Source organism: Hipposideros armiger, unplaced genomic scaffold (genome assembly GCF_001890085.2).
Source record: "Hipposideros armiger isolate ML-2016 unplaced genomic scaffold, ASM189008v1 scaffold_918, whole genome shotgun sequence".
Taxonomy (NCBI): Eukaryota; Metazoa; Chordata; class Mammalia; order Chiroptera; family Hipposideridae; genus Hipposideros; species Hipposideros armiger.
The window spans coordinates 357,324-373,673 of NW_017732268.1; the positions used below are offsets into that span (position 1 = coordinate 357,324).

At 32.4% G+C, this 16,350-nt stretch overlaps 1 protein-coding gene across 6 annotated transcripts in view; it reads right to left on the minus strand.

Moving 5' to 3' along the window:
• MAP4K5 (mitogen-activated protein kinase kinase kinase kinase 5) overlaps positions 1 to 16,350 on the minus strand; it is a 93,801-nt gene that overhangs the window by 50,899 nt on the left and 26,552 nt on the right. For all 6 annotated transcript variants that reach the window (XM_019630499.1, XM_019630497.1, XM_019630496.1 and 3 more), the window contains 3 exons: positions 8,541 to 8,631; positions 8,023 to 8,087; positions 5,417 to 5,472 (listed from right to left, as the gene is read on the minus strand). In XM_019630499.1, the coding sequence (XP_019486044.1) occupies positions 5,417 to 5,472; positions 8,023 to 8,087; positions 8,541 to 8,631 (212 nt within the window). The remainder of the gene's footprint in view (positions 1 to 5,416; positions 5,473 to 8,022; positions 8,088 to 8,540; positions 8,632 to 16,350) is intronic.

Genomic DNA, 16,350 nt, shown 5'->3' on the forward strand with positions numbered 1-16,350 from the left:
GGGGACGAAACAGCGCTGGGGAATCAGGGAAGGGGAACAGACAAGTTGTTGTCCTTTTGTTCTTCATTCTAGTTGTGGAAGACGTTGCTTCACTGACCCATGTTGGTATTATCATTGTGCTCTTCCCGGGTGAGGCAGTCGCTCGCCGGCCATTGGACAGTTGCTCACAGAAGCTCACAGCAGCTGCCCGCCAGCCCCACTGCAGCCTACGTCATCACCGGCAACTCATGCCAGCCCAGCTCCAGGTCAAGCTGTTGTTCACCATCTTAGCTGTAGAAGGCATAGCGTCACAGGCCTTCATGTGGGATCTGAACCAGGGCCCTGGTGCTCCAAGTTGGCATCCCAAGCCAACTCCTAACTAACGCGCCACTCAGCCGGCCGATCTCACTGTGGTTTTGATACACACTTTTCTAGTAACTAATGATGTTGAGCATCTTTTCCATGCCCTATTTACCATCCATATATCTTCTTTGGTGAAGTGTCTGTTTAAATTTATCCATTTATTTATTCAGTTGTTTTCTCATTATTGAGTTTTGAGAGTTCTTTATATACTCTGTATACATGTCCTTGATGAGGTATATAGTTTGCAATTTTTTTCTTTTAGTCTGCAGCTTGTCCTTGCATTCTCTTAACAGTGTCTCTTGAAGAGGAGAGCTTTTAATTTTGATGAAGTCTAATTTACCAAGATTTTCTTTTATGGGTCATGCTTTTCATGTTATGTTTGAAAAGGCTTTGCTTTAACTCAAGACTGCAAAATTTTCTCCTATGTTTTCTTCTAGAATTTCTAGTTTTAGACTTTCTATTTAGGTCTATGAGTATGAGATTAATTTTTATATATGGTGCGAAGTATGACTTGAGGTTCATTTGTTTGCATATACATGTCCAATTATTCCAGTACCATGTATGAAAAGCCTATCCTTTCTCCAGTGAATTGTCTTTACACAGTCAAAAATCAGTAGTCCATATATGGACTTATTTCTGGTCTTTCTATTCTGTTCCACTGAACCACTTATCTATCCTTATGCTAACACTACTATGATTTGATTAGTGTAGCTTTATAAGTCTTGAAATTATTACTGTTGGGACTTCAAATTTTGTTCTTCTTTTTCAAAGTCATTTGACTGACTATTCCAGGTCCGTTCTATTTCTGCAGAAATTTTAGAATCAGCTTCTGTAGAATAAAACAGCTTCTTTGGATTTTGGGAGAACATCTTCCTGTATTGAGTCTTCTGATCCATGACTATTGTATAGTTCTCCATTTAGGTCTTCTTTAATTTCTCTCAGCAATTTTGTAGCTTTCAGTACACAGGTGTTTATGCATAATTTGTAATATATATCTCTAAGAATATCGTTTTTATTATTGTAAGTGATATTTTTATTTTAATTTCTGATTGTCTGTTGCTAGTGTATAGAAATCCAATTGATTTTGTATATTGATTTTGAATCATGCAACCTTTCTAGCTTCACTTATTAGCTCTGGTAGCTACTTGGTACATTCTATTCCATTTTCTACACAGATAATTGTGTAGTCTGTGAATAAAGACAGTTTTACTTTTTAATCTGGGTCCCTTTTATTTCATTGTTTTTTCTTTTTGCAATGGCTGAAACATCTACTACAATATTAAAAAGTGATGAGAGCAGACATCTTGCCTTTTTTGACTGAGCTTGGTGGGAAAGCATCTAGTCTTTACCATTAAGCATGATACAGTTGTAGGTTTTTCATGAGGACTCTTTATCAGGTTGAACAAGTTCCTTTCTATTCCAAGTATACTAAGAATTTTTATCACAAATGAGTGTTGGATTTTGCTAAATGCTTTTCCTGTGTCCAGATGATCATGCAGTTTTTCTTTTTGTTTACTAATATGGTTAATTACTTGAAATGATTTTTGAATGCTAAATCAACACTGCATTCTAGTATAAAAACCCTTTGTGTATGATGTATTTTTTCTATAATGTTGGATTGTCTTTGTTAACCTTTTATTTTCCTTTTTAATTTCTGCATTTATGTTTATGAAGGATATTAGTCTGTAGTTTTGTTCTCTTGTAACACTGTCTGATTTTGGCTTTAGAGCAATGCTGGCCCATAAAATGATTTGGGAAGTATTCTCTATTCTTCAGTTTTCTAGAAGAGTTTGTGTAGAGTTAGCATTATTTCTTCCTTAAATGTTGGAGACAGAATTTATCCATGACATTATCTAGCTTGGAGATTTATTTGTGAGAACAGATATTGACTATTCAGATGATTTCCAATTGAGTGAGCTCTGGTAGTTTGCATCTCTCAAGGAAACTGTCCATTTCATCTAAGTTGCAGGCTTTAAGGACATAAAGCCGTTCATAACATACCTTGGGTATTGACTATCCTTATTATGCTTTTAATATTTGCAGATTCTGTCATAATATTAGTAATTTGTGTCTTCTCTTTGTATTCTCCCTGATCAATATGGCTAGAGGTTTGTTAATTTTATTGATCTCAGAGAATCAGATTTTGGATTCATTGTTTTCTTATGTTTTCTGCTTTCTATTTAATTGATCTTCACTCTGATCGTCATTATTTTCTTTCTCTGCCTACTCTGGGTTTAATTTGCTCAACTTTTTCTAGTTTCTTAAGGTGGAAAATTGAGGATATTGATATCAGACCTTTCTTCCTTTCTAAAAGACCTAAACACGTCTTTAATGCTATGAACTTTCTAACTACTGCCTTAGCAGCATCCCAAATTTTGATGTGCTGTTTTCATTTCATTTGGTTCAAAATATTTTTTAGGTTCTCTTTTGACTTCTTCTTTGACCCATGGGTTACTTAACAGTGCTTTACTTAGTTTCTACATATTTGGAGCTATTCAGAAATGTTTCTGTAAATTGATTTCTAATTTAAGTGCATGTGGTCAGAGAATACATTTTGTGTTACTTAAATCATTTAAAATGTATTGAGACATATTTTATGGCCCCAAATATGGTCTATCTTGGTAAATATTCTGTGGGCACTTGAAAAGCACATATATCCCAGTGTTGTTGGACTAAAATGTCAGTAAGGCCAAGTTGGTTGATTGTGTTGTTCAAGCCTTTTATTTTTATATCCTTCCTGCTTTTCTCCTATTTGTTCCATAAAATTATTGTGAGAGGGGTACTGAAGTATCTGACTATAACTGTTTTCTCTTTGCAGTTCTACCAGTTTTGGCTCATTTATTTTGAAGCTGTGTTAATAGGGGCATAAACATTTAGGGTTGTTACGTCTTTTGATGAATAACTTTCTTTAGTAATAGTCTTTGCTCTGAAGTCTACTTTGATATGAATATGGCTACTTTGGCTTTGTTTAGAATAGTTATTATGATTTATCTTTTTTTCTTTTACTTTTCACCTATTTGTGTCTTTATAAAAGTATTTTCTTGTAGGCAGCATCTAGTAAGTTTTTACTTTTTTCCATTCTTACAATTTCTGCCCTTTCTTTTTAAAAAAAAAAATTATTTAATAAAACTGTATATACAGAGGGTGCCAAAAAATGTATACGCATTTTAAGAAAGAAAAAAAACTATTAAAATTGTAATACTCAATATATACAGATAACAAAAGATAAATACAGGTCACATTTGACTTCTACAATTACAAGAGGTGTTCAAAGTGGTTACCATCAGTATCCAGACACTTCTGATTATGGCGAACTACTGCTTGAGCAACGTTGACCAAAGTGTCCACTTGTATACATTTTTTTGGCATCCTCTGTATTTAAGGTGTACAACATAATGATTTGATATACATATACATAGTGAAGTGATTACTTAAAGTAGCTAACATGTTTTCTTTGTGATGAAAGCACCTGAAATCTATTCTCTTAGCACAGTTTCAGTATTTAATACAGTATTAACTATAGTAATCATGTTGTACATTAGTAATTAGTCAATTTACAACATCTCCACATTTCTTTTCCCCTCCTTTGCACAGTCCCTGATATGAATTCCAGTCCCTTAAATGAATTCCGTGATTTATTCATGAAAGAAATAACTACCATTCTACATCCTGCATCTGTGAGTTCAACTTTTTTAAGACTCTACATACACGTGAGATCATACAGTATTTGTCTTTCTGTGCCTGACTTATTTCATTTAGGTTCATCTGTGTTGTCAGAAATGACAGGATTCCCTTCTTTTTTATGGCTGAATAATATTCCAGAGAGAGAAAGAGAGAGAGAGTGTATGTGTGTGCGTGTGCGCGCGCGCGCGCATGTGTGATGCACCTTCTTTATCCATTCATCTATTGGCAGACACCAGATGTGGAAGTTTGTCAGCTTAACAGGATTTTAAAATTGGAATTTATTTTAGAGGTCATCTCTCTCAAAGACTCATTTCATACTTGGGAAACTAGAACTGTAGAAGACATTATGGTCACATACCAGAGCCAGAATGCATACTCAAATTTTTGTTTTGTTTTTCACTTATATTCAGAACTCTGTCCATTACTTATATAAGCAGTGAACTTTGGAAATTAAGATATAAAGAAAATTTATCTGTCAATAAGTCTGCTATGAGTACATGATTAGTTTTGTATTTTATGTGAATACAAACAGATTTCTGTTATGTAAATATTACAGAAATACATATGTATACACACACACATAAGAAATTTACTTCATATATCTAACAATAAGATTTAGCATGGTATGTCTTTGAAAGCATGTGGAAACCAACTCTTTTCAAAAGGACTACAGCTTTCTCTTAAATCAGGTCAATCTCCCAATTCCTAAAATACAGAAGAACATACAGAACAGCAATCTCACTTTTAAACAAATTACATAATCTAGGAAACGTAGGGATAGAAGCATCAATTAACAATTATTAGTTGTAAATTACCAAAATAAAAAACACAAGCACTACTACTTAATCCCTCTTCCTAATTTAAATGCCTTAAAGTATATGAACAAAATTGTTAACTGTTAATTTTCTCAATGAGTAGTTTTTCAGGACATGGAAAAAAAATAAATTGGGAGAAATGCCACATACTCTGTACTCCTATTGAAAAGTGACAACTACTTTAACATACTGAAAGTTCTCACAGATCTGAAATAAAGAAACCTCTGCTTAATATAATATTTACCAAGCTTATTTAAAAACAAAAGATTCTGCTATCAATGACTCATTAATATCACACGAAAAGAGCATTTCCAGGTAAGATTTTTGGTTATCACTATGCTAGTTTCTCTTTTTGGGAGAAATAGCAAAAGATCACTGTGTATATCAGCTTAAATGAATCCCGTGACTCATTCATGAAAAAATAACTACACTTACAGAATTACAATATAAGAACTTAATGGAAAAAAATTCGATTTACTCTCTTTCTTTTGGGCAGATCACTATTTTATAGTTTTCAATTGTGAAACTAGAACTACCTTTCTAGTAATAGAAATGTTACTAAGCAAATGTAGTACCTGTAAAGTTTCTCTGCATACATAAGCTATTTGCAATTCTGATAATGGTCCAGTAACTAGAAAGAAAAAAGAGAGAGACCACATTGCTATACATTTGAATACAACAGATTAAAAACAGTCTACTTTTAAAATGACAAACTATTATAAAACTTCTTCTGTATATATTGTTGGGTGACTACTCTATAGAAAGCAATGGACATGATCTCAATCCTGAAAAATTTTTGCAAGAAATAAGAAAAACATGTATATTTAAATACAGCTATACAGAAGTAAAGAACCATAAAGAGATCGATTGATAAAATGTACAGAAAGGCATCATATACTTTGTTAAAGGTCAAGACATTATTTCTTTAGTATAGTTTTTTACTATAGTTATCAAAACAGAGAAGCTTGATCCAATACGTTCTCTAAGAATTTAAAAAGTAAGCACATCACTTCTGACAATCAGATCTCTCCCTATTAGGAAATAAAATCCTTCTTCAAGTACCCAACTAGAGGTTTTGGAAATATGTCCAATACCATGAGACAATATTTAAAATCTCGGGTGGTATTTGCTGAGAGTGAAATCACATCAGGTACTTACATGTAATCTTTACTTAAGAGAAATATTTTACTGCATATTTTCATCACTGGCTCTCTACACCTACTCAGAAAGATAACATTTTGATTCCTAGTAACTTGATGGAATAGTAGTAAAAGAAGGAAAGCCACGTTATTAAGTTTATTGTAAATATAGATGTTCTTGATTGCTATGCTATCTAATATACTATTTACAGAAATGGTACTTCTTAGATTCAATTTAATTAAACAAATATCAAGTTTTAATAATGGAAAGTAGAAATTTCATGAAGAAATAATGTCTCAAAACAGTTCTTTAAGTTTGAAACAAGTAGTGAAAAATGCCAACTATATAGTTTTATTTATCCACATTAAGTTCTCATTCTGTAAATGTGAATAAATAAAAATTATAATTATATAAAACTTTTATATAAAATATAATTCTTCATAAAATCATTGAATAAAGGAACAAAACATTTTTCTCTTTAAAAAAAATGGGATTAGTTCTTGCTTTAAAACTGTAAGATTTTGTATAGTTGTAATACTTACGTGGTATTGAATATTATTTTAAATAAAAAGAGGCAGTGACCAGAGTTTAGACATCAGTCACAACTTTTTTCATCATGGGTTATTTGTGACAAAATTAGGTAATTATTATATTTATTAATTTATAATTAAATAATACATCAATACATTTTCATTAATTCAAACTTTTACTTATAAGTCCCACTTCTCCTCCCTAGAGGTAATGACTTATAAAGTTGATATATGTCCTTTCATTTTGCTGTGCATTTACATTCATATGTATCGATTTAAAAATAAAATTTAAGAAGTCTAAGTATGATCCACTATGCTATACATATTTTTTCATGATTCATTTTTTCCATTTAAAAAAAGGCCTTGGGGAGATATACCCAGGTCAATATAACTGGAACTACTTTATCTTTTTAAGTGCTTCATAGTATTCCATATTATAGGTGCAATGCATATTTAACCACTGCTCTATTGATTGAAATTTTGAAAATTCAACCTCTATAAGCTACAAATGTTATTTAAACTGAAATAGCACTTGTTTTTTATATCTACTATGGTTATATTTGTAAATTTGTAAATTGAATGAAATTTGATAAGGCTTTAAATATAGATCTTAGCATAGAAAAGTCTAAAAATACTTCTTAAATGCTTAAAAATACCTAATTCTTAATAACATACAATGCACAGTTGCAATGCGAGTTTTACTATCCCATAGTAAAACCCTGGATTGTGAGTAATGTGGTTTGTGAGTGTTCCGCAAGACGAGCAAACATTTCTAATACATTTTAATGTGGTAAACGAGCGATGTCTTGCAATACGAGTAGTTTGTTTCCTGAACGAATTACACTCGCAAACCAAGGTTTTACTGTACAGTTAAATAAAGAAGTTATTTTATAAAAATCTATGCTTAAGTCTCATAAACTCTACAAATTCAACAAATTGTCAACAAAACAAACTAGAAGTTAAACTGTAGAGCCAAAGTGAAATCTATTTCTAAATAGTATTACGAGGCAAAGTCAAATTCAATTCAGAAAACTGCCTAAGTAAACAATGCTAAATAAAACACTCCATATTTTAAAAAGTTATACATTTTTAATACAAACATATTATAGAAGCAATTAAATTGCTTTCCTAGTTAGCAGGTTAAATTACTATTAAGACAGATATATCATTTCCTTTATGTGAGAGTTAGCCTTTGCATTTCAATTCTCATTTACAAGGAAGTTTAGGCAGTTTCATTTGTAGATAAAATACTTTCCTGGAGACTACATCTAAATTTAAAACTTGGGTTGTTCAAGTACTCCTGAATTTCTCAGTTCAGGTTCCAGCAAATTTAACTGAACAACAAACAAAAAATTAAATTTAGATTTCTTTTATGCACTATTCTAGCAGCAGAACAAAAGAAAGTGAAATAGTAAATCTATGTATGAATATCCCTGGTTAAGCAGATATGTCAAACAATCATCATGAAGTCAAAGTCAGTTTTCAAACAAAGACAAGTGAACAGTAAGTACCATGGTAAATGTCTTGAAGTGATCCTCCACCACAGTATTCCATACAAATCCACAGTTTCTCCCGACTAACAGGAAAGAAAAGGAAAATCACATTAGCTAGTAATGCTCAGATCACTGAGATACCCTGAAGGCTTGCACTCCTTCAGCACACTAAGATTCAGGATGGATTACAGAATGCAACAGGAAATTGCCCTCCCAGTCTCTCTTCACGTTATAGGAAAGCATATTAACTTCAGCTTTGTTCCCATCTTACATGCCTTAGAATATGATCTCCTTCATAAGCTAAAACACTTACTTGTAATCACTCATAAAATTTCATTAAATTTGCAAGATATAACCGCATAAATGGAGGTGTCACTATTAATATAATAGGAGACAAAACCTGAGCAATTTTAGAACTTTAGTTAATGTAATTTTAAAAATTTATACATGACAGCACTAACATGAAAGGGAGAGTAGTAGCAAAGAAATACAAAATACAATGAGAGGCAGATGCTTTTTATTTATTTATTTTTTACCTGAGATAGCTCCCAAAGTAGGCAACGATGTTACAATGTTTACATTCTTTAACCATAAATATTTCTTGTTGAATCAAAGAAAAATCATCTCCTGAAAAACAAATAAATTGATCACCATGTTACATTTTAAGTATCTATATATGGAAGGAAGGAAAACTTTACAATAAATATTAAATATTGGAGATGAGGAATTTAGACATTCTTAATACTTCAATAGGAATGTAAACTAATACACTTTTTTCTACAAAGCCAGAAGTCTTAAAAATGTACAAGATCTCTGAACTCATAATTTCGCTTCAAAAATTTTTTTCTTGAGATATGCAGAGATAAATGTTCTCTACAGTGTGACTCAGTAATGAAAGAATGGTTAAATAACTTATAGTACAGTTATGTCTAACTTGTTAGATCTATTGAATTTTAAATTAATAATTATTTTTCACTTCTAGAAACTCAATTTGGCCGTTTTTCAAATATGCTTGTCTTTCTTTTTAACAGTTTATTACTTTTTGTTGTTTCAAATCATTTCTTTACTTATCTAATCATATATAGAGAGTATATAATTCCAAAATCTGATTGTTCATGGGTCTGTTCTGTTGTTCTTTCTGCTGGCTCTTGCTCAAGGCACCTTAATTCCTTTTGTCTTTTGTGATTTTTGAGTGGGAATAAAGACATGTGGTCAGGAGAACTTATTTTCCACTTCAAACCATTTCTTGGAGCTCTTATTTCTTGGAACTTTATCTGTGGGAATCCTTTGAATCTTGAGTGAAAGGTGAGAGATTACATTAGCTTTTGCTAAGTGATTGGGTTTGCTACCCTAAGAGGCATCTACTACTAAAACACCATGGTTTTTAAGGCCACATGCATAGTGTGACTCTGATTCAAGACAAGCAATATTTACTGTCATTGTTTGCAGATGACATGATACTATATAGAGAGAACCCTACAGACTCCACCAAAAAACTATTAGGGCTAATAAATGAATTCAGCAAAGTAGCAGGATACAAAATTAATATTCAGAAATTGGTTGCATTTTTATACACCAATAACAAACTATCAGAAAAAGAAAAATTTAAAAATCCCATTTACAATTGCATCAAAAAGAATAAAATATCTAAAAATAAATTTTATTATTTTTTATTTTTTTAGGTGAGCCATCCTGTCACCTGTTGGCAGCTCAGGAGCAGCTCAGCTCAGGCCGGGAATCGAACCGGTGACCCTGTTGCTCAGAGTGCACACACTTTTTTATTTTATTTTATTTTATTTTTTGTTAGTTTCAGGTGTACAGAATAATGCAATAGTTATCCTTTTCACCCTTCATACAGAAACACCCTCCCTCCCCCATCTACTGCCCTCCCACCCCCGATATCATACTTATCTATTACAATTCCACTGACTCCATTCCCACCCTCTACTCCACGTCCCGTGACTATATGTATACATAATTATAGTTGACATACAATATTATTCAGTATCAGCTTCAGAAATACAGTGCGATGGTCAGGCCTCTACACTGACTATGAAGTGGTCTCCCTAACAAGACATGAGTCCATCTGGCCCCTAAAAAATATTTACAACATTACTGATTATATTCCCCAGACTGTCTTTTCTATCCCTGAGGCCATATTGTAGTTACCAATTTGTATTGTCTCGTCCCTTCCCCTTCTCCTTTATCCCCACCTCCTCCCAACTAGCAATGCTCAGTTTTTCCTCTGTGTCTCTGAGACTACTTCTGTTTACATTTCTTATTTATTCAGTTTTTTAGATTCCACGTATAAGTGAGATCACATGGTATTTGTCTTTCTCTGATTGACTTATTTCACTTAGCATAATGTTCTCATATTGTTGCAAATGTTACTATTTCCTTCTTTTTTATAGCTGAGTAATATTCCTTTGTGTAAATGTACCACAGTTTCTTAATCCAGTTGTCTACCGATGGGCATTTCTGTTGTTTCCAAGTCTTGGCTATTGTGAATAGTCCTGCAATGAACATAGAGGTGCATATATTTTTTCGAATTAATGTCTTGGGTTTTTCTGGATAAATACCTAAGAGTGGAATTGCTGGGTCTTAAGGTAGTTCCATTTCCAGTTTTTTGAGATACCTCCATACTGATTTCCATAGTGGCTGCACCAGTGTGCAGTCCCACCAACAGTAGAGCTCACACTCTTGAGCGAGCTCTTAACCAACTGAGCCACTCGGCCAACTCCTAGGAATAAATTTAACCAAGGAGGTTAATGACCCACATGTGCTCAGAAAACTGTAAGACAGTGAAGAAAGCAACTGAAAACAACATAAATAAATGAAAGGCTATACCATGCTCATGGATAAGAAGAATTAACATTGTTAAAATGTCCATACTACCCAAAGCAGTCTATATATTCAATGAAATCCCTATCAAACTACCAATGCACTGTTCACAGAATTAGGACACATAATTATAAAATTTATATGGAACCACAAAAGAATCCGAATAGCCAAAGCAATATTGAAAAACAACAACAAAGCTGGAGTATCATGCTGCCTGATATCAAACTGTACTACGAGGCTTACAAAAATACACTCAATATGGAGTAAAGACTTAAATGTAAGACCCGAAACCATTAAACTACTAGAAGAAAACATAGGCAATAAACTTTTTGACCAGTCTTAGCAATATTTTTTTGGATATGTCTCATAAGGCAACGACAACAAAAGTAAAAATAAACAAATGGGACTACATAAAACTAAAAACCTTTTGTACCACAAAGAAAACCATAAAAAGAAAAAAAACCCAAAAAGGCAACTACTGAATGGAAGAAGATATTTGCAAGTGATATATTCAATAAGAGATTAATATCCATACTATATAAAGAACTCATACAGCTCAACATAAAAAAACAACAAATCCAATTAAAAAATGGGCAGAGAACATGAATAGACAGTTCTCCAAAGAGGACATAACAGATGGCACATAGACACATGAAAAGATGCTCAAGATCACTAACCATCGGAGAAATGCAAATTAAAACCACAATGAGATATCACTTTATACCTGTCAGAATGGCTATTATGAATAAAGCAACAAACATGTTGGTGAGGATGTGAAGGAAAGGGAACCCTCACACACCGCTGGTGGGATTGTAAATTGGTGCAGCAACTATGGAAAACAGTATGAAGGCTCCTCAAAAAATTAAAAATAGAACTATCATATGACTCAGCAATTCCACTTCTGGGTATTCATTTAAAGAAATCCAAAACACTAATTTGATACATGCACCCCTATGTTTACTGCAACATTATTTACAATAGCTAAGGTATGAAAGCAACCTAGGTGTCCACTGATAGATGTTTGGATAAAGAAGATGTGGTACATACGTACAACGGAATATTACTCAGCCATGAAAAAAAAAATGAAACCTTACCATTTTCGACAACATGGATGGACCTAGATTGAGGGTATATTATGCTAAGTCAGACATAGAAACACAAATACCATATGATTTTACTTGTATGTGGAATCTAAAAACCAAAATAAATGAACAAACAAAACAGAAACTCATAGATACAGAGAACAAACTGATGGGACAGGGACTAGGAGGATGAGTGTAAAAGGTGAAAGGGATTAACAAGTACAAACTGCCAGTTATAAACACAGGCATAAGGATATAAAGTACAGCATAGGGAATATAGTCAATACTGTAATAACTATGTATGGTGTCAGATAGGTACTAGATTTATCAGGGTGATCACTTCGTAAGATATATAAATGTCTAATTACTATGTTGTACACCTGAAACGAATATAACACTATATATCAACAGTATTTGGAAAAAAAAATGGTAATATTTTTTGTGGTCCTGGTTGGGGGATAGGAAAGTTTATTTCTAGTTAATGCAAATAAAAAGCCTTTTGGGGTCCAGCCTTTTGCAGGGTGATGACTCTTCACCTAGGATGGATGTTGGACTTTGTCTCCTATCTCTTGTGCTAGATGTAGAAAAGGTAAAGGCAAATCACAATTTTACTTGGTTCAAAACCAGTTTCCTCAAGATCTAAGCTGGCCTCACTATTCTATTTCTCTGTTTTATCATTTAATTAGTTCTTACTTTCTTATAAGATACTCAACCTCTCGTTTCCTCATCTATATAAAAGGATATATAATAAAACTGCAGAGGATTATTTTGAGAATAAAGTTATTATTTCTAATATCATATTAAGTGCCATATAAGTATCTGTTATTATTTCTACTGCACTGGTGTATTTTAAGATTTACCACAATAAAAAATAATTTAAAATTACATGAATATAGCCTATTTAACCATTTCACTATGGTTGGGTGGATATTCAAGTTTAAAAATACTTTTTAAAATGTTTTAAAAATAAAACCCCAGTAACCTAAAAATTTTGATATAATTCACAATACAAAAAGATGTTTAAATTAATATTTGCAATATCAAGAATGGCAAAAGCCTTCTGCACTAAGTACTAAATACATTTCTTAAGTTTATGAAATGAAATCCATGCTAAAGATAGATACCAAAGAGAAAACAGATTTTACTGTACAGCTAATAAATTAGCAGTATTTTCAGAAAACCAATTAGTCCAATGCTAAACATTCTGTCAGATAATTTTCAAATGTCCATGAAAATAGAGTGATGATGGTAGCAATCTTGCAAATTTGATTGTTTGGCTGGTAATAACAAAATATGATTTTTCCATTGAGCAAAATTAATGTAGAATGTAAATAGAGAACGGTCATTTCTAACAAAACATTTTCTTAGGGATGCCTATCTTATTCTGAAAACTCACCTAGAGAGAAAAACCCAATCAGTTTTAAATTCACTAACTTAGATCCTGACATTGAAGTTAACCTTTTTTATTACACAGTAATAAAAATACATATTTTCATTTCAATTTTATCTTGTGTTCAAAAGCAAATTGGGATCTAACTGAAGTAGCATTCCCTAACATTACAAGTAATTTTTATGTATTAAATAGCAGGAAATGTCTATAAAATAATTTTTTGGATGGACATTTGTGACCACGAATTAACATTTTCCACTAATTCAGACCTGAACTTTTCCAAATAGTGAAGACAGGGTATCAATATTTTACTTCACATATTACTTTTAAAATATTTTACTTTACATATTATTTTTAAAAAATCAAGATTAGATTTTAAAATAGAAGTAAATACTGAAAAGCAAGAACAGCACTTAACCAGAATAGCTGACATTTGTCCTATTTGGCCAAAACTCCTAGTTTGGGATTTCTTTCAAGAACATTAACAAGGCATTAAAACTAATGCTGTTTAAATCTTTAGAGGCTTCTTGACTTTGTAGAAATTTACCCTACTTTCTTTGATTATATTTCCAGGGGTTATTATAAAACAAAACTAAGAAAAATTTTAAACATTTATTCAAAGATATTTAAAGATTCTTAATTATTTTGAAAATTGTCTACATTAATGAAATACATTTAACCTGTTATTTTATTTAAACATCCTTAACCATTTCATGAATGTTTCAATTTAGCACTTTAAAAACCAAGCAAGCAAACAAAAGTATAATGCATTATTCACTCTGGGTGATGACTTTATTAAATTCCATCCCAGTAAGCAAGATTCACTGTTTTCAAACAAATTATAATTTGTACAACTTAAAAATACTATCATATAGTTTGAAGGAGGGAAGAAGAGAAGGTAAAGTAGGATTGTGATGATTAACTTTCCCTTTCCCAATCTTGCTCTTGTTTTGGCTGTTGGCTGCTACTAGCTACAGACTAGTTTGAGCAAAACATCTGTAAAATGAGTTAGAAGGCAGACTGAAACTCAGACATAGACAGGAAAACATGGTGACAAACATCATCATAATACCTGCCTGCTTTTCTAGGGCAGTTATGATGTCTAACACCAAAGAGATGGAAAAGAAAAATAAAAGTCAAAATGGTATCACTGATAGTTTATTTTCAATACTAATTACTACTATTCAAACTTTATTTAAATGTTACCATTTTGTAAGATGGTGCCTATATTTAATAACTATCTACTATTAAAATGAGATACAGAAATTGCTAAATCATTCTTGATAATAATAATTTATTTTCCTGTGTATACAAAGAGCAACAAAAATATAGGGACATAGGAAGGAGTGCTGATCAATTTTCTTTTTCAATTATTTTTCTGGCTAATTAAAAAGTCATTCTGCGGCCGGCCATGTGGCGCATTGGTTAAAAGTTGGCTTGGGAGCACCGGCTGAGCAGCAGGGCCGCAGTTCCCATCCCACATGAGGGCCAGTGATGCTGCATCCTCTACAGCTAAGATGGTGAGCAACAGCTCGACCTGGAGCTGGGCTGCCGTGAGTCACCGGCTGCAGCAGGGCTGCAGTGAGGCTGCAGTGAACTACCTGCATGAGCTGCCATGAGCCGCCATGAGCGGCAGTCCAGTGGCCAGGGAACAATTGCCTCACTCGGGGAAGAGCACAATGATAATACCAACATGGGACAGTGAAGCGATGTCCTCCACAACTAGACTGAAGAACAAAAGGACAGCAACTTGTCTGTTCCCCTCCCCCAATTCCGCAATAAAAATCTTTAAAAACAAAACAAAACAAAAAAACATTCTCTGGGCTAATCTATTTTCATTTTTAACTCTAATGTTTCCTTTAGAATTTTTATGAGTATGTATTAGGAAAAGCCTCAAAAGCAACTTGTTTTTCAGTAAAATTTTAAATACTATATTATAAAATTAAATTGCTAGGGGCAAATCAGTAAATCTGTAATAAAATTCAGGATTTTAAAATTACTATAAACTTCAATACTCTATTTTTAACTGGGGTGAAAAGTATTAAGTTTACAGCTGTGATTTCATTCACTTTAAAAAAAGTCTTGTTTTATCAGACATAAAGCTTTTTCTAAGTTACACAGGCAAATAATTATCTTTTCATGTCTAAATATAATTCTAAACCAGCTCATCTGTTAAATCAATACAAGGAAGCACTTTTGTATTATACTGGCTTTAGTGCAATTTTTTAAAAAGTTGCTGAGTACAGTTAAGAATTCATTTCTGAAATACAGCTGTCTCCAGAATTATTTGAAGTATCTGAACTGAATGTTGGGAAAATTCTTTAGCATACCATCATATTTTTTACCTAAACATTCCCTTAAGTCTGTTCCAAAAATGTGAAAACAACATCTACTCTGGCTTTACTGAAAATGCTAAAACACCATGGTATAAAAATCTACGGTCCTTTAGAAACCATTTTTTTGGGGTAATAAATGCAAAAATACAAAAGAAAACTCTACAAATAAAATGTAATGAAACAATGCAAATGAATAAAATCAGCCCAAACAGAAAATCAATTCCTCAAATTCTAAGGCACAGATGATGAAAATAGGTGAAACCATTTACTAAAAAGAAAAGTATATATAAACTATAAGAAAAACTTATTTTTATTTCTCAGGTAACTAATTTTATAGTTGTTACTAATTTTTCAAATTACAATTACTATTAACCATGAATCAAAACCTAAAGATATAATAAATATTAAGGCCTTATTTTCTGAACATCACAGCTTAGAGAAAATATACAGTACTAATGCCACAAGCAGTCAGAAGCAAAACAAATCACCTAGAAGAGAAAATATCAGGCCAGCCTTAGTTTTCTCTAATGATATTCAAGGGAGAAAAATGTCTATAGATTTTTTTAAGGGTGGGAGAAGAATGTGTGAGCAATAATTCTATACCTAATCAATTGGTCATTCTTATTCAAAGGCAACAGAAAGACATTTATAATATGCATTTGTACAAAGAATATTTATTGAGTGCCCACTATGTGCC